The following is a 23,818-nucleotide window of genomic DNA, read 5'->3' as shown; positions in this document are numbered from 1 at the left end:
GAACAGGGGTGGGCATCGAGAGCCGCATTCCAGTCGGGTTTTCAGACTTTCCCCAATGACTATGCACGAGATCTATTTGCATGCACTGTCTCCCATTGTATGCAAACAGATCTCATGCATATTCATTGGAGAATTCTTAAAAACCCAACTGGATTGTGGCCCTTGTTGCCCACCCCTGATCTAGAATCTCATAATGATCCAGAAAGTCCTACAACTTCTTTAGCACCACCTTTTCCAAAATTTTAGCCATGAAATTTAATGAGAAGATTGGATGATAATGTTCCAACTCCATGCCATCCTATTCGATGGATGCTGAATTTAACCAGTTCTTTGTACCATTTAAAGTGGATTCCCTGTTGCCATAGGTTTCCAGTAAAGGCGGCATGGTACTAAAGGTCCAGGTCCGCAGGCTGGATTTGGTTCATAAGATCTGAAGTCGTGACCTTGGGTTTAAAAGCAGTAGCAGTAGCGTCTCTTATCATCCAGACTGCCCACTCCAAGTCGTGCCGTGATCCGGAGGCCATTCTAGGAGGGATTACCAGTTTCTAATGTCTGGAGTGGATTATGTAGCTGATGCTTTGTATGATCTTTTCAGAGTCATGAGCAAAATATCTGCTTATTCCATTTCCTCCTCCAAGATGCTATGGATCAGACAGTGGGCAGGGGATTTCTCTTCCAAGACTACCTTGAGTAAATTACCATTTAAGAGACATTCCCCTCTTTCCAGAGCACAGGAAGTTTTTGTGATTTCATGTGTTAGAGCAGGGGTGTCATGGTCCCTCCTCGAGAGTCGCAATCCAGTCGGGTTTTCAGGATTTCCCCAATGAATATGCATGAGATCTATTTGCATGCACTGCTTTCATTGTATGCTAATAGATGTCATGCATATTAATTGGGGAAAATCCTGAAAACCTGACTAGATTGTGGCCCTTGAGGAGGACTTTGACACCCCTTTGCTAGAGTATCACTTAATTCGCAACTTTAGAGTCCAGGCTCTGGCAGATATGTGATATACTTCATGGTGCCCAAGAGAGGCTCAGAAGGCTGTAGTCCGATTGTAGACTTCAAGGCAGTGAATGTGGCCCTCAAGATGACGTGTGCAGGAACTGAAAGAGCCCATCAAAGCTAAATGCGTAAATTACTGTACATGGTTGCTGACTATGATTGCTGATGGACATTTGGACGCATCGCTTAATGACGGACAAAGCTTGGTTTCATTTATCAGGTCATGTAAATTCCCAGAATATGAGGTATTGGTCTGCTGAAAATCCCCTCTTGGCTCACGAAACACCACTTCATGACCAGAAAATTGGTGTTTGGTGCATGGTATCAGGAACACTAATAGTGAGCCCAAATTTTCTTCAAATCAACTTTGAATACTGCAGTTTACCTGGACATCTTTGAACAATTTTATGACCAACTAACACCAGAAGAAAAAAAGTACTGCTTTTTCCAGCAAGATGGGGGCCACATGCCACACCTCATGCGACTCATTGGTATGAGTTCATGAACTGTTTATAGAAGAGCGAACCATGAGCAAGGGATTATAGCCACCATGTTCCCCGGACTTTTCCACATGCAATTTTTATCTGTGGGGCAATTTTAAAGCAGAAAGTGTTTGCCAACAATCCACATACCCTAGATCAGTGGTCTCAAACTCAAATCCTTTGAAGGGCCACAGAGTCTCAGAAAAAATAGTTAGTCTTATTAAAGAAATGGCAGTTTTGAATGAGGTAAAACTCCTTTATAGTTTATAAATCTTTCCTTTTGGCTAAGTCTTAATAATATTGTAATTTATAGCTAATGAGACACATGATCAATGAACTGTTTTATTTTACTTTTGTGATTATGATAAACATACTGAGGGCTTCAAAACAGTACCTGGTGGGCCGCATGTGACCCCAGGCCGCAAGTTTTGAGGTCACTGCACTAGATGAACTCAAGGAAACATCACGAACACTATCCGCAGCATCACTGTTGAAGAGGTGGAAGCAGCATCAGCCAACATGATCCGACATGCCCAAAGGTGCATAGACATGAACGGGGGCCACTTTCACCATCTGTTGTAACTTGTGAGTAAGTGAATAAAAACAATCCACTTGCTTGTTCCATCTTGTCATAGTATCGCTGGAAGCGGGCTACTTTTCTATGGCTCACCCTATATGTTGAAATTATATATATATATATCATAAGTGGTCCTAAGGATTGACGTCTGTATAACTATGATATGCCCACCCCAAGTTTCATTTGCTCAAAGTAAATATTAGAACAATATATAACAGAATCTATACAGAAGTAACATATGAGATAAGATACACAATGGTATTTATTATTATAACGGTAAAAATTGTTTAGAGATTGATAAGAATTTTTGTGTTTATCATCTAATTACCCCATTCTTTACTATTCAATGTTTTACATTGGGGAGATGTTTTAAGGCTTTATTCTGTAATACCATAGAAAACAGTTTCATGCAAGTAATTATGCTTCTATGTCAGTAGACAGGGTTACAATTTTTTTTGTCTATCCTGGGAGCTATGGAATTGTAGAATATCTGGAGCTTTGTTTCATGGTCTTAAGTGTGTGCTGCAGAGCTAGACAGCTGTTGCTGTAGTGGCAACCCTTTTGGCTAAAGGAGCTGAATGTCTCAGAAGATGGCCAGAGAGGGAATGTACGATCTAATAGAGAATTATAGCAAAAAAACTTGGATGTGGTGAAAACCACTAATAATAAACAAAACACTTTCACCAAGATGGAATAAATAATGGTATGACAGTAATAGAACACAAGCAGAGACCAGTCTTGATGGAGGAAAAAGCCTCAGACAGGGGCCTGCCCACCTCTACAATGGTGGAATAGCGGTGTTCAAGCGGTGACCGCTCGAACACCGCTATTCCACCATTGTGGAGGTGGGCGGACCCCTGTCTGAGGCTTTTTCCTCCGTCAAGACTGGTCTCTGCTTGTGTTCTATTACTGTCATACCATTATTTATTCCATTTTGGTGAAAGTGTTTCGATCTAATGGAGAATGCCATATTTTGTGGAGGAGTGTGTGCAAGGAAAGGAAAAATAAAGGATAAAGATTAGAAAATCAGGTAAAGCAGACTTCTGTTGCTGGATGGAAGCAATTAAGAACAAAAGAAAACTACAAAAAGAAAACTGCCAGAGGAAATTGCATAAGAGACAAACTAGAAGGCAATTAGCATCTATCAATTTATAGTGTCACATGATCATCAAAGTATCCTAAATGTTGCAGTTCAGGTATCTGTTTGTTTTCAATGTAAATTAATGCACACATAACTAAAGGTAACTGTTAACATTTATAACTTTTATCCTACTTAATATTTGTGTTATGAAGGCCAATGGACAAAGTTCAATTCACAGCTCAGTTGCTCTTGTATTTCCTAGCCAATATTTTAGTGTGAAATGTCTGAGGTTTTTTTGGAATTGTGGATGCGAATTTTGTAATTCACCCAAAACAGGATTGTGCAGAATAAAATTTGGATAAATAAAATATACTTCAGTGATGCTGGAACAATCGATTGCTTAGAACTAAAAATATAGTTCTGATTTAATCTCATTTTGTGAGGATTTTTATTTTTTCTATGCTTGCAGGATGGAATCAGGCGTGGCCGTCCACGAGCAGAAACTGTGCGAGATTTAATAAATGAGGGTGAGCACTCATCTAGCAGAATCCGGTGTAACGTTTGTAACAGGGTATTTCCACGTGAAAAATCACTACAGGCTCACAAAAGAACTCACACTGGTAAGTACTAGAGAATTTATGCAGGATATTCATAATTCATGCTAAGTAAAATTGCTTTGTTAGAGCACATCATCATCTTTAATGGGGGGAGTATGGGGGGCTCTGGTTTCAGGGTGGTCTAGTGAGTGATTAACATTTGAGTCCCTACAGAATATTTGCTCCCAGACTTCTCCCTTCTTACTTCAGTGCATGTGCATTATCCAAGGGGAGAGGTTCTCCCTGAGGGATGAAGGGATTTCCCTTCAAGGCCTTGGCATGGAGGTCCTGCAAAATAGCTTAGATGTTGGTGCTTCAACTTGCTGAAGATATGTTCAAACCAAACACTTTAAGAGTGCTCTATTTTAAAGTTGTATAGCAAAAATAAACAAACACTGAGCATACTCCATACTCCTGGAGTTTGCAGAATCAGTGGTAGATGCCTTTTAAGATGTTCCCTTGTGGCTGAGAAATCCAGCTCCTGGCCCTCTAGAACTCACCAGCTTTTTTTTTTTAAAAGTTCAAAAGTTTTTATTGTGGTTTTAAAGCACAATACAGAAAGTAAATATCAAATTATAAATTACATGGTGTTCATGTAAGACAATCCAACACTGGTACAAGTGATAATCTCCTTGATTCTTCTTGAATTTGATGCCTCCAAGACTACCATGCCTTATTAAAACACATCAGTAGACCAAAGGCCTACAAACATTTCAGAAAGCTGTTGTGGCTTCTTCCTACTGGTCTGAGTAGAGCTTAGGTACATCCTACTTATCTGGATTGGTCTGGCATGAATAATAAAGGGAAATTTTAGACGTACCTATTCTTTTCCTGCAAGACTAGTCCATATCCCATCCACAGAAGCCAAGGTAGTTGAGGGTTCTTGGTCTGACATGTTCAGAATACTGTACTGTCTTTTCTTAACATACTCACTAGTGTCTCCCCATTTTATTTTCATATATCTTCCTGTGTCCAGCTTCTCTACTCTTAACTCCCTTACACCAATATGTCTTTTGTTCTCTTTCCTCCCTCCCTCCCTTTGCTGTGTTCAGTATTTGACTTCTTTCATCCCCCTGGTTCAGCATCTTCTCTTTTCTTTCCCTTCTCTCTCCTCCTCCCTGCAGGTCCAACATCTCTCCATCTCCAGTCACCCCTCAACATGAGTCCAGCATCTCTCTCCCTTCCCTCCAGCTCCCCCTCCCAACATCAGTCTAGTATCCTCAGGTTCAGTCCCTCCCAGCCCCACCAATATAGGTTCAGCACCTCTTTCCATTCTTTCTAGCTCCTGTCTCCCTTCCACTCAGCCCCCCAGACCAGTCCATAGCAGCAGAATCCCTCCCCCTCCCCATGCAAGTCCGCATATAAATATTCATCCTCAACTTCCCTCTCGGCCTGCCCCTGTTTTACCTTTAGCCTCAGCTGCCACAGAGAACAACCTTCAAAGGCCAGGATCGAGGCCTTCACTTCCAGACTTGTGGGGGGGGGGGGGCTGCTGGACTCGCAGAGATGCCAATCTGGGTGCAATTTTTTATTTTTTAACCAGGGGAGCAAGACACTTTACTGCTCCCAAGAGGCAGTAAAAGGCCTTGTTCCCATTCTGGCAGTAGACAGGCCAATTTTTTTCCTGCTCCTGTGGTCCTCTGTAGTGTTCATGCACCTTGTCAATCTCTAAGCATCACTGTGTATTTGGGGTTTTTTCTTCTTTCATGACATTACTCCTAAGTTGACTCCTCCCCCCTTAACTCAATTTGGGAATTTACCTGCTTATTTACAAGCTATGTGAAAAAGTAAAACTAGAACATAATTTACAGTGGAAGGATTATTGTATTGTATCTAGAAAATGATTACACAGTGTTCTAATGTAACATTAGAAAATTATTCTTGTTGTCCCAGACTGCAGTTTGCAATTAAAACATGACTTTTTCCTTAATTTTATAGTTCAGCTATCTTTTATAATTGTTCTTTATTAATGTATGATGATACTTACTGTTTTCCACGGTTACATTTTTTTTTACCTATTTAGAAATACTAGTGATGGGCAAGAAACAAATTTGTGCAGTGTCAAATTTAATTGTTTGTGGAATAAAAATAATACAACTTTATAGTTGCAATGATATTTACATTTCTAAGCATGGTTTCTAAGTTTTATATTCTCTTTTGCTCTTATGCTTTACCAGGTGAGAGACCTTATCTATGTGACTACCCAGACTGTGGGAAGGCATTTGTACAAAGTGGGCAACTAAAAACCCATCAGCGGCTCCATACAGGAGAGAAGCCCTTTGTGTGCTCAGAAAACGGTATGTTTCAGGTGAAAATATCAACACAATATTTAAATGAAGCAGGTAAACACAATGTGAAGAAAAAAAAAATCAAGGGAATATTACCACAGAAAGTTGATTAAAGCAGTGGATGCAAATTAGGTTCTCTAGTCTTAAAGATGTTACCCTTTTTAAATAATTCAGAGCTTCTATGCTAAGAGAAATAAGTCCTAGAGAGGAGCACCAGATGAAAGGCTGGTGTAGGGAAGGAATATCTGAAAAGTTGCAAGAATGGTCAGAAGTCTTCAAGTGGTATCAAATAACAGTGAGAGAATTTCATCCTCTTTCACTATACCACTTGATCTACTCAATCATTCTTCGCCTTCCCTTCAAAGGATGCACCCATAAGAGATTCATCAACAGACTCTACCCTACCAAACAGCTTCCAAAGATCCCAAATGGAGTCAACTGGTCAGAACATCAGCTTCTTCTATGCACTTCAGAAAGCTCCTAAAAACGCTCCTCTTCCCCAAAAAGGATGGCTCCCCTTAAATTTTCCATGAAAAGATTTCCGACCCACTGACTCTATTCCACGTTATTGCTCTAACGTTCCTACTTATTTATTTATCTCCTTCCTTATAAAATCATGCTTAACCTCCTTCTATGCAATCTATACAATTTTCAGTCCTCTTTCCATTGCTGTAGTTTGCTGATTCTCAGTCATTTTTCCTGTAAACTGCCTCAAATTGAAAGGCTTTCATGGTATATAAATAAAGATTTGTTATGTTATACCATTAAGCCAAGTAAAGAAGAGGAGGAAAATCATTGAGAGAGAACTGAAGATAGAGGAGTTGGTGTATGTATTTGCTGGGCTCCAGGACAAGGAAAGTTAAGTTGAAATTTACACCTAACGTGTGTGATGCTCTCTGGAAAAGTCTAGTATGCATCTCCCAAGCAGCTGCACCACTATACTCGACCAATATTGGATGCAGTACTCCAGATGCAGGCGCACCATCGCCTGATACAATGGCAGGATTACTTCTTTCGTTCTGATTGTAATACCTTTCTTGATAATACCCAGCATTCTATTCGCCTTCTTAGAGGCCGCTGCTGTGTGATTTTTCTTTACACTTTATTGAAAATCTTAATAAATATATTCAAACATATCCTAAAGCAAAAAAAGGAAATAAATAGAAATTTTTTTTTCTACCTTTTGTTGTCTGGTTTCTGCTTTCCTCATCTCATTCAATTCCTTCCATTCTCTGTCTGTCTTCTCTCAGCGTCTTTCATTTGCTCTGATACAGTGCCTCTCCCTTCCCCCCCATAGTCTGGCATCTGTCTTCTCCCCACTCTGTCTTCCCCATTTCCCTTCCAGCGCCTTCTCCCCACCACCATCCTTCAGCACCCTCTTGCGCAGCCCGAGAATCCCCCTCCCCCCTTACCTTGCTGCATGTTAGTAAAGTAAGTTGCTTAAGCAACCGGAAGTTGCATCAGAGGAGAAGCTTCCACCCATACACACGTGACTGCAGGCAGGCTCGGCTGGCTTGAGCAACTTAATTTACTAACGCGCCGTGAAGGTAAGGAGGGAGATTGATTCGGGAGGGAGGGGGGCCATGCGCGTTCCCTCCCTTAACTGCCGGGACAAGGCCATTCACCACTCCCCCCCCTCACCGTTTCGGCGGTTACCCGCGGCTAGCCGTGGGTAACAGCCACCGTGTCATTCTCTAATTTGTACTCTGCGTAAAAATTTTGTTAATGTTTATTCAATCATTTGCTATACTACTCCAGTCTGGCATTCAGAGCAATTTACAATTATAACAGTAAGAACCTAATTAACTGGAAAAAAAAATTTAAACAAAACAGATATACTGTATATACTCGACTATGTTGATCCAAGTATAAGACGAGGTACCATTTTTCCTCACAAAAAGGAGGAAAAAAGGTTGACTTGAATATAAGACGGGTGGGGGTTAATATTCATGTGCTCTGCCATGATCTGTGCCCTGCCCCCCTCACTCCCTATCCTGCCAGGATCTGCACTCAGCCCCCCTCCTTCCCTGTCAGGATCTGCACTCAGATCCCACCCCTCTTTCCCAATGTCCTGCAGGCCTCCACCGGGCCTGCCTTATGACCTGGTAGGCTGAAACTGGAGGGATCCCTCCTGTCTCTTGTCCCAGCCAACCCTGCCAATTCTTTTTTTTACCTCCTTCCCCTGTGAGAACGCGGGCAGGCATTCAGTGAGCAGCTCAGAGCTAGACAGGAGCGAAGAAAGCTCGCTCGTACCCGGTACACCACTGGGCTGGTACACCACTGGGCTGCGAGAACTCGATGTGACCATTCAGGAGAGGGGCTCAGTGCAGGGCAGAAGTGCAGAAAGCTCGCCCTGCCCGGTACACCACTGGACCACCAGTGATTCAAAAAGGTACATGGGGGGATGGGAGGTAGGTAAAAAATATTGGCAGAGTCAGCCGGGACAATAGACGGCCAGGATCATTCCTATCTCGGCCCACCTCACCAGGCCATATAGCAGGCCTGGTGGAGGCCTGCATCAAGTCTGGGAGGGGGACCGGTGGGTGGTGATCCAAATATAAACAGACGCCCCCATTTTTTGGCCCAGAAATCTCTGTTTAAATTCGAGTATATACGGTAAATAGACAAAATCTTTTTCTCTGATCATAAAAGGATGCTAATAACCCTCATGGTTTGGAAAAGAATTTGGATCTGTTCTGAGATTATATGGGTAGTGCACTCCTTAATGATGGTGCCAGATTATTTTTTTTAAAAAGTGAAATGAAGAGTAGACTCAAACCTAACAATCATGCTATTAATTTTATATATTTTTATCTATGCAATAACACATAAAAATATTTTTTTGTTCATTTAGCCATTTGGATTGTATTTCCTATTTGCCTTGAACAAATTACCGTGATATAAAATTGTTTTATTGTGCTTTTGTTTTCTATATATCAGGTTAAAGGCCTCTTCCTACACTTGAAGGTTTTGCATGCTGCTTTCTTATTTGAATAAAATATCTGGTATGTCGGAGAGCATTTAATCAAAACAAAAAGAGGCAGTGTTTTTTCAAAACAAAAAGAGGTTAAGGGATAGACAAAGTTGTTGAATGAATGCCTGTGTAATTTACTTGCTTACCAATCACTTTCTATTGGTTCACAGGATGTCTGAGCCGGTTTACACATGCAAATCGCCATTGTCCTAAACACCCGTATGCACGATTGAAGAGAGAAGAGCCAACTGGCCTGAGCAAAAACCAGGATGCTGATGATAAGGCTGTTGCTGAGTGGCTGGCAAAGTGAGTTGACTCCAACTTTCTTAAGAGATCAGACTCTTACAGGTGACCCTTGAGGGGAAGAATGCTGGCCTAGTGCCTAACACTCAGTAAGCCTGGTTCTAAGAGAGAGGTTCTAGAGGATCTGCATTAAAGATAGTTTTCACAGCAACCTGTGAATTGCATATATAATTTGCATATATTTGCTTGAGCTGTTGATAAAAAGGCTTATTTTGATTGGTTTAGGACCTTTTTGAGACTTTGAGGAGTAGCAAGTGGGAGAGAGGCCTGGAAAAACTGTTAAGTCAGGCCAAGCACGCTATACTTCACGGAGGCATGAATCCTGTCACCCTAACCCAGGGGTGTCCAATGTCGGTCCTCGAGGGCCGCAGTCCAGTCGGATTTTTGGGATTTCCCCAATGAATATACATGAGGTCTATTTGCATGCACTGCTTTCATTGTATGCTAATAGATCTCATGCATATTCATTGGGGAAATCCTGAAAACCCGACTGGATTGCGGCCCTCGAGGACCGACATTGGACACCCCTGCCCTAACCTAAAAGAGCTCTTTGAGGAGAAGAAAGGCTCTAGTGTTAATTTAATTTTCTCCTACCCACCCCAAGGCAGAACTTTTTGATTTATAGGCTCTCCAGCCAACCAGAAACAGGGCATTACTTTGGTAGGATTTTTCTGCTCTTTTTTTTTTCTTCCAGGTGTAAGTACTTCTGCACCACAGTATGGCTGGGAAACATTGTATCACCAAAGCTTCTGCTCAGGTTACAACTTCTGTCTCTGTGCAGACAGAAAATGTTATCCAAGGCAGAGGGAGTAGTTCCAGGTACAAGCTGTCTTCAGCTTGAATCCCTCATGAAAGAAGTAAAAACTGAGAAGAGGAGGTGGAAAGACTGAGAAACTTATCTGTGAAAATGAGAGGTACATCGATGAAATGCTTCATGAGGCGTCAGATTTCCAACAGTGGGGAAGAAGAGGGCTGAGCAGGGATGGTGTATATCTATCAAAGAATGAAAGACGTGTCTTTGCCAGCAGGCTGGCTAATCTACTCAAGAGGGCTTTTAAACTAGAAGTGAAGGGGCAGGATGATCAAGGCTCCTGGGTTAGTATAAGCCCTCAGGTAAGTAAATCACTAAATACCTCTACATGGATGGGAAAAGGGGGCAATGTCTGGAAAGCAGTATATACTAATGCTCGAAGTATGGGAAACAAGATTCTAGATGTAGAAGCTGTGATGGAAGAAGAAGAGTTGGATATAGTGGCGATCACAGAGACACATGGTTCACGGAGAAGCATGACTGGGATGTAGTTATACCTGGTTATAATCTGTTCAGGAAAGAACAGGGTAGGAAGAAAAGGAGGGGGAGTATCATTATATGTTAAAGATCATATTAAAGCCATACAATTGCAGGGTCTGCAGGACAAGGAAAAAGCACTGTGGATCAATTTGGAAAGAGGAAATGGTGAATCTATTTACATTGATGTGATATACAGGCCTCCTTCACAGACGGAAGAAGTAGATAGAGATTTAATAATAGACATTCAGAATATATCTAAAAAAGGGGAAGTCTTACTAATAGGTGATTTTAACATGCCAAATGTTGATTGGGGTATCCCTATTGCGGGGACTTCCAGAAGTAGGGAGATCCTTGATTCTCTATAAGGAGAACTGTTCTAGCAGTTGATAATGGAACCCATGCGGGATGGGGTCATACTGGACTTACTGCTTGCAAATGGGGAAAGTGTTTCTGATGTTACAGTGGGTGATCATCTGGCATCCAGTGATCATTGCATGGTACGGTTTAATATTAAAATGGGTATAGAGAGGGCTCATTCAAAAGCAAAGGTTCTATACTTTTAAAAAACTAACTTTGGATGGGGGTTTACGTCAAGGAATTTATTGTCTGGATTGGAACGTCTGGAAGGAGTGGAAATGTGAGCAAAACTGAAAGGAGCGATTGTAAGGACAACAAACCCTTACAAGTAAGTAAATAAAGAGGAAAAGAAGGCTGCTTTGGTTCTCCATAGTAGTAGCTGAGAAGGTAAGGAATAAGAGGTTAGCTTTCATAAATGACAAAAGATCGCAGAAAGAGGAAGACAGGCAAAAATATCTGAAAAAGTTAAGAGAGGCTGGTCATGTAGTCAGGAAAGCAAAGATGCAAATGGAAGAAAAAATAGCTGACATAGTAAAACGGGGAGACAAGACATTTTTTAGATATATTAGTGATAGGAAGAAGTGCAAAAGTGGCGTTGTGAGACTCAAAGGTGAAGGAGAGTAATATGTAGAAGCTGATAAAGAAAATTGCTTATCAATTATTTCTGTTCTGTGTTCATGGCTGAAGTGCGCCGGAAGTAGGACCGCAGAAGACAAACGTGAATAGGGATGGGAGGAGTAATAGACCCTGATTGATTTTCAGAGGATTGTTTTTGTGACGAGTTAGCTAAAATAATGGTAGACAAAGTGATGGGGCTGGATGGTGTACATCCGAGGGTGTTGAAGGAACTTAGGGAAGTTCTGGTAGCTCTGCTGACTGACCTTTTCAATGAGTTTCTCTAGAGTCAGGAGTGGTACTGGAGGACTGGAGAAGGGCGGATGTGGTCTCTCCACAAAAGTAGAAGTAAGGAAGAAGTAGGGAATTACAGGCCGATAAGTCTGACTTCCTTTGGTAAGCAAATTAATGGAAACGCGTTTAAAACAGAGAATGGTGAAGTTTCTGTAATCCTGTGGATTACAGGCCCCAAGGCAACATGGATTCACTGGAGCAGTGGTTCCCAACCCTGTCCTGAAGGACTACCAGGCCAATCATGTTTTTAGGATAGCCCTAATGAATATGCATGGAGGAGATTTGCATGCCTGTCACTTCCATTATATGCATAAAGGATGAACAGTCCTATTGGCGAGGATATAATAGACTCCATGTTCTCATATACTTCTGGTGACTTAGGAGAACATGGCCACTCCTGTTGTGATGATCATATCTTTCAGCGGCAGCCTTTAAAGAGCAACCAAGCAGAAGTTGAGAGGAGGTAGTGCTTCACTTAACACAATGCGGAAGCTTTGATATTGTCTGTCGAGAGCAGAGTAAAAAAGCTCTTGGAACCCATGTCATCCCTGAAAGATGGCTCAACACCAAGGCCCAGAGAAGTTTCTGAGTCAAGCTGGCTGCACTGATGTCTTTCCAGTGCTTTGGAGGAGGAGGAAGTGTCACTGATGCACTGGTAATTCTCTGTGTCTTGAAAAGATAGGAAGCCTGATCATACAGTCATAGCAGAGACTCAGATTTCACCAATTGATTTATGAGTCTGAGTGTTCCTGGGATTTTTATGAGGAACCAAAGAACTTGGAGGAGAGGTCCTCTGTTCTCTCTTTGGATCCTTTCCTGCCGCATGAAAAATATAAATCTCAACCAGGAGAATTCTTTGATTTTTTTTTTTTTTTTTAATGGGAGATGGCTTAGGCTGCCCCATTTCTGTTAAAGAGGAGCAGCTCCGGGCAGAATCACTGGATTTTCTCCAGTTCTACCCCCCACCCCAGGAAGATGTGACTGCCTGATCACAGAATCCTGAATGATGTACAGATGAAAATATTTATAGAGTCTAGAAAGCTTTGGGTTTCAAGAAGTGGCAGCTTCACTATTGCCTAGTGGTCAAATCTGTTCTCAAGAGACAAGGGTTTCAAGACTCATTCCTTGATGCCTCTTAGGGAGACTCAGTAATGGCAGCTCCCCTCGTGCTTACAGCCACCTGCCCAACACCCTTCCTCCCTATCGCCCACAAGTCCGGCAGTCCCCCACCCTCACACCAGGCCCCCCTCTGCCAAAGCCAACAGGAGGGCTTCCTTCTGATGTCAGAACCGACTTCAGAGGGAAGCCTTTCTGGTCAGCCAGGGATCCCAGGCAGTTACCTCGACTGTCGGACACAATCTTCCTTCCAGCTTGGCTGTTCCTTATCTTCAGCGCTAGCCGCACTTGTTTGCTGGGACAGCGCTTGCAGCGGCTCTTGCACACTGCTGACCCGGTTCTGGGTCAGCCATGTGCAGCGCGCAAGAACCACTGTGCGCTATCCTATCAAACAAGTACAACTAGCACTGAAGATAAGGAGCAGCCAAGCTGAAAGGAAGACAGTGTCGGTTGAGGTAACTGCCTGGGATCCCTGGCTGACCAGAAAGGCTTCCCTCTGATGTTGGTTCTGACATTAGAAGGAAGCACTCCTGTTGGCTTTGGCAGAGGGGGGCCTGGTGCGAGGGTGGGGGACTACCGGACTCGTTGGTGATAGGGAGGGAGGGTGTTGGGTGGGCGGCTGAAAGCGCGAGGGGAGCTGCCACTGATCTGAAAGGGAAGGAAGGGAGGCAACTCAGCAGATCCTTTACTGTGGGGACAAGGCCATTCACTGCAGCAACCAGTTAATAATTTCACCCATCCTTACCTTCAGTTGATGCCACTTTTCTCAGGAGTAAATTATTTGAGTTTTTTGCGGGGTACCGCATGGCTAAGCTCAGGTTACCCATGTTTCCTCTTCAATATTAAAGTAAGAGGGTACAGGAGTTCAGTAACATGAGCTTATTACTTTGATTTTCCTTTCACCTTTGTAGATACTTGGGTTTCATATGGCATTTATATTAGGGACCAAATCTATTATAGCTCCTTTCTCCGTGCCTTATTTTACTTGGGTAACTCATGGTGGGGAAGAAGAGGATAGGTGCTGTAAAAACACTAGAGCAAGCATGGTCCTTTTTCAAGGACACAGTCACCGAGTCACAAGGGATCCAAGAGGAAAAAGAACAAGGAACCGGCGTGACTCACTGTAGCGGTGAAAGAAGCGATCAGAGACAAGAAGATTTCTTTTAAAGTATGGAAAAGGTCAAAAACGGACAAAAACTGGAAAAAGCACAAGCAATATCAACGCAGGTGCAATAAGGCAGTAAGAGTGGCCAAAAATTGCCAAGGAGGCGAAAAACTTCAAGCCATTCTTTCCATATATTAAGGGGAAACAACCCTCGAAAGAAGCGGTGGGGCCGTTGGATGACCATGGCATAAAGGGAGTGCTAAAGGAGGACAAAGCCATAGCCGACAAACTGAATACGTTTTTTGCAAATGAGTGTAGAGACTGGTGGAAAACTGGAACGCTCTTCCGGAGGCTGTCGTAGGGGAAAACACCCTCCAGGGATTCAAGACAAAATTAGACGAGTTCCTGCGAAACTGGAACCTATGCAGGTAGGGCTGATCTCGGTTAGGGCACTGGTCTTTGACCCAGGGGCCACCGCAGGAGCGGACTGCTGGGCACGATAGACCATTGGTTTTATGTTCTTATATATATTTTGATTCCCCAGTTTCTAACGAGCCATTACCAGGGGTCAGTAGTGTTAAAAGTTCAACTACTTTCCTTCTACACATACACTTCATAGGCTCAGGACCCCTTTTTTTGTTGTGTTCTGTCCTTGCTAACCTCTTCAGGAGACTTAAAAAAAACCCAAACAAACCACACTCAAAACCACATATCCAACTTTTATTTTTTACAGGGATATTACATAAGTCCATTCTCACTTTCCTTGTTAAATCTTTGAGGAGTTTCATCTTTCATGCTTCCCCTTCCTGTTTTTTGGAGTGTGTTTTTTACTGATTTTCTTGTTTTAAATTTATTTATTTGCTCAATTATTTAGCCCGTCCTCTCAAAGGAGCCCAGAATGGGCTACTAAGTACATCCACAATATAATCGAGACAGGACAGAGATGACATAATTTACAATACAGACATAATTTACAATACAGACATAATTTACAATACAGACATAATTTACAATACAATAATTTACAATACAGACATAATTTACAATAAAACAAATACATTATGCAGCATCTGGTGAGAGTTAGGTAACGTAGGTACGTTGACTCTGATGGCATTTCTGGGTGCATGTCCTTAAGACGGATTTGTGAAGAGGAAGGTTATCACAGCCTTCCTGAAGCTCCAAAGTCCATCTAGTGTTCTAACAGATGGGGGGATGGTGTGCCATAGTCTGGGTAGGAGCGTTTGCGGGCTGTTTCAGTTTGAGGGAGCGGCCAGGAGGTATGGTCAGTTGTTTTTCTCCTTGGGTCCTCGCTACTTTTCAGCCTTCGTGAGATCTTACAGAATAATAATACAAATATTATTATTGTCTGTCGAGAGCAGAGTAAAAGAGCTCTTGGAAACCCATGCCATGCCTGAAAGATGGCTCAATACCAAGGCCCAGATAAGTTTCTGAGCCAAACTGGCTGCACTGATGTCTTTCCAGGAGGAGGAGGAAGTGTCGCTGATGCACTGGTAATTCTCGGTGTCTTAAAAAGCTAGGAAACCTGATCATACAGTCATAGCAGACTCAGATTTCACCAAATATTATCAGGAGATTGTTTTTCGTCAGAGTAAGCCACTATGTCATTCTGATTTTATGCTCCATAGCATCGGCTTCTCTGATTCTTTTCTAGAAAATCCTGCTTTTATTTGATTAGAAAATTCCTTTCCCTTTTTATTCATATCTACTCAAGGATAGTACTGATTTCAACTGTTCATTGGGTTGGCTTCTCCGTATAGATGCATTAGCTGGTAGCCTCTCTTATTTGGTTCTTGAATCTTTTAGCTTATTCATCACATATATTAGATCAGGGGTGTCCACACTTTTTTGGCTTGCGAGCAAAAATGACCAAGTCAAAATGATCTACCAACAATAAAATTTTTAAAAACACACTGTACGCAGAGAAAATATTAATTATTTATATTCAGGGGTTTTTTTTTCCCAAAGAGGTCAAGGCAGATGACTTTAAAATATGCAATGTCACCTCAGTAACAACTATACAAAAACAGACAAATATACCCCTCCCATTTTACTAAACCGCAATAGCAGTTTTTAGTGCAGGAAGCTGCACTGAATGCCCCACGCTGCTCTCGATGCTCATAGGCTCCCTGCGCTAAAATCTGTTTCTGCGGTTTAGTAGAAGGGGGCCATAGTGCAAAATATAGACAGCCGATATAAATTATCAAAATGGACAAATTTTGATCACTAAATTTAAAATAAAATCATTTTTCCTACCTTTGGTTGCAGTTTCTTCTTCTGACTGTGCATCCGATATTTATTCCCTCCTTTCTGCCTCCTGCATGCTTTGTCTCCTCCAGACCTCATTCCATTCCGCAACCAACCTCTCTGTCTTTCCATGAGTCCAACTTTTTCTTCCTCTCTCCCTGCCTGCCCCCTGCCACCCTAAACACTCCATTCCCTCCCCCTTTTCCTTCCTCTCTCTTCCCCCTCCCCTTTATTTCTGTCTCCCTGCCCCCTTTATTTACTTCTCTCTGCTGTCTTTCTTTCTGTCTCCATGCCCCCATTTCTTTCTTTCTTTCTTTGTCTCCCTGTTCTGCCTCCCTGTCTTTCTGTCTCCCCTTTCTCCCCAAGCCACCACCTGGGCTGTCGTCTGGAAACAGGCCCCCAAGCCACCGCCGACATCTGGGAACAGGCTCCCAAACTGCTGCCGCCGTGTTCTCCCTGTTTCCCGATGCCGCAACAGGCCAGCAGCCTTCCCCCCCAATGTCAATTTTGATGTTGGAGAGGAAGTTCCAGGCCCGGAACTTCCTCTCCGACGTCAGAATTGACATCAGGGGGGAGGGAGGCTGGCTTGCCCGGCGCTTCTGAAGTCGCTGCTGGCCTGTTGTGGCGCCAGAGAACAAGGAGAACGCAAAGGCAACGCGAGTCATAATCGACATTAACTTGGGACATTGGGAGGGAATAGAAAGGGAGAATTGTTGGGCATGAGTGTGTGAGTGAGAGGGAACGAGATGGAAAGGAAGAAAGGAAAATTGGGCACAGAGAGAGAGGCAGAGATACATGGGGAAGAGAAGAATGAGAGGGAGAAATGTTGGATATGGTGGTAGAGAGGGACAGATTGAAGGGGATGCAAAGGGTGGAATATTGGACATAGTGATGGAGGGAGAGATATGGCATGGTACTGGAGAGGGGTGATTGAAGGAGAAATGGGCATGGGGCTGGTGGGCAGTGGTGAAAAATGTTGCACATGATCTGGGGGATGAAAGTGGGTGAAATTTTGAACTCGAGGGAGAGAGAGAGAGATGTTGGTTTGGGAAGGGAATGAGGTCCGGAGAAGAGAAAGCATGCAAGAGGCAGAAATAAATAAATATTGGATGCACTGTCAGTCAATGCAACCAGAGACTCATGAAATCACCAGCCAACAAAGGTAGGAAAAATTATTTTATTTTCAATTTAGTGATCAAAATGTGTCTTTTTTGAGAATTTATATCTGCTGTCTATATTTTGCATTCTGTTTTTCTAGAGTTGTTACTGAGATGACATTGCATTTTTTAAGGTCATCTTCCTTGTCGTCTTTGAAAAAAACAAATCTAAATGATTAATTTTCTGTACATACAGTGTACTTTGTTTCTTTTTTATTTTTAATTTTGTGGTTACCATTGTTTTAATAAGATTATATTGTGTGTATATTACATTACATTACATTACATATTTCTATTCTGCCATTACCTTTCGGTTCAAAGCGGATTACAAAGAGAGTTATGGAAGAAGGGTTACAACGTTAGATCAGAGAAGGTTTCCAAGAGAGGGAAAAGTAGGATCTGGGGTTAGGGAGGGGATGGTAAGAGGGGGGGGTTAAGCTTTATCATGGTATTAAGCTTTATTAAGGGATTTCTTGAAGAGTATAGTTTTTATTTCCTTTCTGAACATCTTGTAGTCTGGGGTTGTTGTCAATAGGTTGGAGACTTGGTTGTCTATCTTCGCTGCCTGAGTGGCCAGTAGTCCGTTGTATAGTTTTTTCCGTTTTACTTCTTTGATTGGGGGGTAAGTAAATGGGGTGTGTGTTTTTCTATGCCTGGTAGAAGTGGTTTGGATGAGGCGGTCGTTTAGGTAGGTTGGGCTGTCTCCATTTATAGTTTTAAATAGTATACAGTAGAATTTAAATTATATTCTTTCCTGGATTGGAAGCCAATGAGAATTGATGAATGCCTCAGTAATGTGATCATGTTTTTTCAATGAATAGATGAAAAATGGATGGAAGAAATTGCATTATAATTAGTACTATTATTATGGGGGTGGTGGGGTCAGGGGCAGAGCTTGGGTGGGGTTACTCAGTTGATATTTGTTAGACTTAGGGGATACTTGGCTCGAAGAAGTTGAGAGACATCGGTGTAGAACAGTGGTCTCAAACTCAAACCCTTTGCAGGGCCACATTTTGGATTTGTTGGTACTTGGAGTGCCTCAGAAAAAAAGAGTTAATGACTTATTAAAGAAATGACAATTTTGCATGAGGTAGAACTCTTTATAATTTATAAATCTTTCTTTTTGGCTAAGTCTTAATAATAATATTGTAATTTATAGCTAAAGAGACGTATGATCAATAAACTGTTTCATTTTACTTTTGTGATTATGATAAATATACCGAGGGCCTCAAAATAGTACCTGGTGGGCCGCATGTACCTCGAACCCTTTCGCCTTCCCCCCACTCAAAGGCACACAACGCAAGAAAATGTTTGACAACCTTCTAGCAACACAAGCAGCAAAAATCAACCATTCCATCTCCAATCTTATGACAATATCAGACAACTTCAAAACATTCAGAAAAGAAATCAAAACCCTGCTTTTCAAAAAATTCATCCAAATATCTTAACCCCTCCTTTTTTACCTCCAGAAGATTCACCTACCTTCAGATAACCTTCCCCCAAATTACCCACCTTAACACCTTCCAATTAAACAAATACCATAAATAGATTGTAACCTACCCTCTCTAACTGAATTCCATATGTATTTTTCATACAGTTCTTCACTGTCAGTTTAATTTCCATCCTATAAATTCACATAGAATTTTTCTTTTTTCAACCATCCTTATTTTCTCTTCTTTATTAATTTCCAGGTACTTTAGTTAGATTGTGAGCCTTCGGGACAGTAAGGGAATTTTTTAAGTACCTTCTTACTTCTCATTTATAATCTTAATGTATATTTTCTTCAAACCGCTTAGAACCTAACGGATGTAGCGGTATATAAGAAATAAATTACATTACATTACATTACATGTGGCCCCCGGGCTGCGAGTTTGAGACCACTGGTGAAGAACAATGTTGCTAGACACTAAGGAAGGAGAAATTGTCTTACCTGATGATTTTCTTTTTGTAATCAACTGCAACTGGGCCTTGGAAGACTTTGGCTCAGGACACTGGGTGTGTTTTGTGCTTTCTTTTTCAGTGTAGTAATTTAAAGAAATTAAAAAATGAAGAATCTATCCACACATATTGCAATCAGCAGCAAGATGGTTCCTGTGATACCCACAGTGAATACACATGAAAGAAATTAGCATATAATGGAGGCTGTGTATATAAATCAAGTTTATGCATATTCATTGTGGATTTCCTGAAAATCTGACTGGCAAGGGGGGTACTCCAGGACTGAATTATAACACTGGTCAATTCATCCAAATCATCAGTTCCACCTTGCTTTTGTTCTGGCTTTGCTGGTTGGTTGTCAGCTGGGTACTCTAAATTAGAGAATGATACAGGGACAAATTGTTCCCCGTCCCCACAGGGACTCAATTTCCCCATCCCGTCTCCATGAGTTTTTAACGCTGTCCCTGCCCCATTCCTGTAAGCTCTGTCTTAAACACACAAGCCTCGAACACTTATAAGTTTAGTGTTTGAAGCTTGTGCAGATGAGGGCAGAGCTTGCAGGAATGGGACAGGGACAGCGTCAAAACTCACAGGGACGAGATGGGGAAATTGAGTCCCTGCAGGGATGGGGAAAAATTTGTCCCCGTGTCATTCTCTACTCTAAACACTAGGCTACTCTTCCACAAAGCTGCTGTAATTTGCATAAGTGTACTAGGTGCTGTTCTATAAGATAGGCAATGATGTGAAGTGGGAAAGTCTTGGGCCCCCTTTTACAAATATTTTAGTGCAAGCAGGTACAGTAAATGGCCTGAAACCCATAGGGATTTAAAGGGCTTCGGGGGTTTTGTCACATGGCACTCACTAGCACGCTTTGTAAAAGGGGTTTTAGTAAATGACTTTTTGTAATGGAACTACAGCTGATCACGGCGATCTCTAATACACACCCAAATTTCACTGTGGATGATGTGGGGTGGAAAAAAAATAAGAGGTGTCAGTTGCTGGCTCCAAAGTTTAGGGGCCTGGCTTCTAGATTCTGTGAAAATTTGTTGAGGCCTTGTCTTTACTTGTTTTGTGTTTTTCTTCTTCATTGTGCACAGGTACTGGGAGAGCAGAGAGCAGCGAATGCCAGCCTTGAAGGCTAAACTTATTCCGAAGACTGATCAGGAGCAGCAAGATCCCATGGAATATCTGCAGTCTGATGAGGAGGAAGAAGAGGAAAAAAATGGGGCCCGCCGCCGCCTGCAGGAACAACGGGAACGACTTCATGGGGCACTGGCACTCATTGAGTTGGCAAATCTAGCTGGTGCACAGTTGCGCCAGTAGCCAAAAAACTGAACCTGACAATGTAAAAAAATATACTGCCTTGTGGTACTTAACCAAATCGCTCCCTGAGGCAATAAGCTAAGCACCTTATTTGCTTATTCTAGGCTGCTATTCTGTAGAATTTTATGAAGAATGTTGTTGCCTTACGATGTGAGGCAAGAGAGAATTGCACTTTTTTTGTATGGTAAGGTATTTTATAAATATTGGACTGAGCAATACAGGGTAAACAAAAAAAATATATGCTGAAGAAAGCTAGGGTTTACAAGCTTGATGCATTCAGTGAAAGGAGTCTTCATGAGGAGGCACTTTCTGAACTCAAATTTCTTAAAGCATAATCAAAACCAAATTGGGATAGAAGCCAAGTGTAGAAATACTGAGAGCCTGCATGTTGACTTTTTGTCTTTAGAAAAACATGCTTAAATAACTGAATATTAGCAGCAATGAAAGACCACAAATGACAGCCACCTTTATCTGTAAAGACAACAAATTGCTTTTAGAAATAAAAAAGAAGCCAATTGCTTCTTACCGTGATGACTGAACATTGTCTTGGCATGAACCTTGGCAGTCTAGCAGCATCTTAGTAGCACTTGCCCTTCCTGACAAAGTCGGAAAGAAGTTGTTGGGGGTTTTTTTTTTGCACATCAGGAAATTAAAAAAAAAAAAAAAAAAAAAAAGATTTATTGAAAACTGAGGCATTTAAGCTTGGAAAGTCTAGATATGTTAATTTGTTCCAGTGTTCTGCGCCCTGTAATGTGATTGGCACTTGCTTTTTGTTTTATAAAAGGGTTATTTAAAGGATGGTGTTGATAGTAAACTATTTTAGTTCTTTCATGGCAAACACTAAATTTTAATAGTGCTTTTTATTTTTAGGATTACTAGCAAATACAAGCTTTATACCTTTAGTTTTTTTGAGTGCATAAAGCCACCTTATTGCTTTGTAGGACTAAATGCCGAATTTTGTGTTCTCTAAACATAGTATAGCTAACTGTGGCAGCCTTGCTCCTTTAAAATAAGTCAGCTTTCCAAAATTTGTTACAGGTAGGAGACTGCACACAGAATGCACTCAAGCATTGACATTCTTGAGTATGGAATGATTAGGGGCTTGGCACAAGTGAAAATGGTAAAAGAGCTTTTGCAGCCTATCTTCTGATCTTATATATATATAACTATTTATTGTGTGTCAGACTAAAATGTTCTTAATTTTTCCCTTGGGTTGAATATAACCCAAGGTGCAACAATGCTTTTATTTAACTTTCTAACAAAACAGTGCTTTAACTGTAAACGTGCATCTGGCTCTTTCCAATTACATTTTTGTGAATTGGTCCTTTTTTATGATTTTGTGGAAAGGAGAATTGGAGCATTCAGTTCTATTAACTTTTTGGTATGTTGGCATATTTGCAGGGTTTTTTTTTTGTTTTTTTTATTGTAGGCAGTTTGAGAATTGTTGCCTAGGTATTGAATTCTGTTGAAAATGTCAGAATAAGTTTTGCGTTGGATAGCCATTTCTTCCTTGATTTATGTGGACTAGAAGGAAAAGATGAAACATGAACTGTGTGCAATAGACATCTCAAAAACACGATTTGAAACTATTTGTAGACACAATTCGGAAGCCCAATGTGCTTGAGCAGAAAAGTCTACAGGTTTTGGGGTAGTTAATTGAACAAATTGTCTACTCTACATGGCTGGTATAAAGCAAGTTTTGGTTTGACATGTTTTTTTTCAAGCACTTATTTTTCTTTTGTATGAAGTATTTGTGAATTTGAAGGCTCTGGTTCCTGAATTTATAGCAATAGCTTTCTATAAATTTTGGGTTACTGAAGCAAGACTTTCAATCTAAAGCTTTGAAACCTTTGCTCTTTTTTATTTTGTTCCACAGGTAATAGGGTTTGGTTTGTTTCTGACTGAATTTTAATTTAAAACTTTTTGGCAAAAATAATTTTATGATGCATCAACTTTTTTTTTTTTTTTTTTTGCAAATATTTTAATGGAAACTTGTGCATAGTAATCTGAATGCCAAACTATTGGAATATGATCCTTAATCCATTCAGTACTTTCACGGCCTCTTTTACAAAGCCATGTTAGCGGCTTTGCTGCGCTAATGGCCCCAAAGCCCATAGAGATTTAAAGGGCTTTGGGGCTTTTGCCGCGCGGCAGCTGCTAGCGCAGCTTTGTAAAAGAGGCAGTGAGTGCCTAGGTAGCAGAACAACTTTTGTATGGGATCCCATATTTGGCAAAGAGATCAGATTCTAATGTCCTGAATAATTTGACAATTTTAGACTGCTTTTTGTTTTGTTAGAAAGAGGTTGTGTTTATTTGGCCAGTTGTAATTTGGCATGAGCTCCCATCATTAGAGTACAAGAAATGCTGCCATTCTAAACATGCAGCACTTTGAATAAAATCTAATTTTTAATCTTGAAGCTTGTGTGCATATTTCTAACTAATTCTTGTAGCCATAATAAGGTGGGCCTATTGTTTTTGCTGTAGTTTTTGTGTTCCTATGGTGTGGCACACTGCTGGAAGTAAGACACATTATCTGCAGCAGACTAGAGTGCCATAGTCCATTCTTCAATTTAGGTACTGTACTAACTATTCAGCACAGTTTTCAGATGCATATACAGCTTTGAATCTGAAAAGCCTAAACAAAAAAAGAAAATGTAGTGGTTTGTATTTGTCTTTCAAGTTTTTCCTCTATCTAGCCACTTCTGTCAATAAAACAGCGCACAGTCTACAAAACTAAAGCACTTGTGTGATTGACTACTTTTTAGTTTGTTTTAACTGCTGGTGCTTATATGTACATCTTGTGTGTGTGAGTTTACCAAAATCTTCCAGTTTTAATAAAGCTACAATGAAAAACCAAAAGCTGGACCTCTTAAGCTCAAATTTGCTTTGTGGGATGTCTTCTATAAGCCTAATATGAACATCTATACCTATGGCAAACTGTGCTGCCTTGTATTGGAAGGACATGATCTTTCTCCCTTTGGAAGATCTCATTGCATTGTTACTCATCCTGGATCATATTTCACATGAAACACTGTCTCTGATTTTTTTGTT

The 23,818-nt window shown here is 41.3% G+C and overlaps 1 protein-coding gene across 1 annotated transcript in view; it reads left to right on the top strand.

Moving 5' to 3' along the window:
* Positions 1-23,184, top strand: part of ZNF367 (zinc finger protein 367) — a 31,790-nt gene extending 8,606 nt beyond the window's left edge. The window contains exons 2-5 of the mRNA XM_033928340.1: positions 3,615-3,765; positions 5,919-6,038; positions 9,174-9,309; positions 20,542-23,184. Coding sequence (XP_033784231.1) covers positions 3,615-3,765; positions 5,919-6,038; positions 9,174-9,309; positions 20,542-20,767 — 633 coding nt within the window. The 3' untranslated portion in view covers positions 20,768-23,184. The remainder of the gene's footprint in view (positions 1-3,614; positions 3,766-5,918; positions 6,039-9,173; positions 9,310-20,541) is intronic.
* The last annotated feature ends 634 nt before the right edge of the window (positions 23,185-23,818 follow it).

Source organism: Geotrypetes seraphini, chromosome 1 (assembly GCF_902459505.1).
Source record: "Geotrypetes seraphini chromosome 1, aGeoSer1.1, whole genome shotgun sequence".
NCBI classification, from domain to species: Eukaryota; Metazoa; Chordata; class Amphibia; order Gymnophiona; family Dermophiidae; genus Geotrypetes; species Geotrypetes seraphini.
The sequence above is the reverse complement of the archived record's forward strand: the minus strand, read 5'-3'. Positions and strand labels throughout refer to the sequence as shown.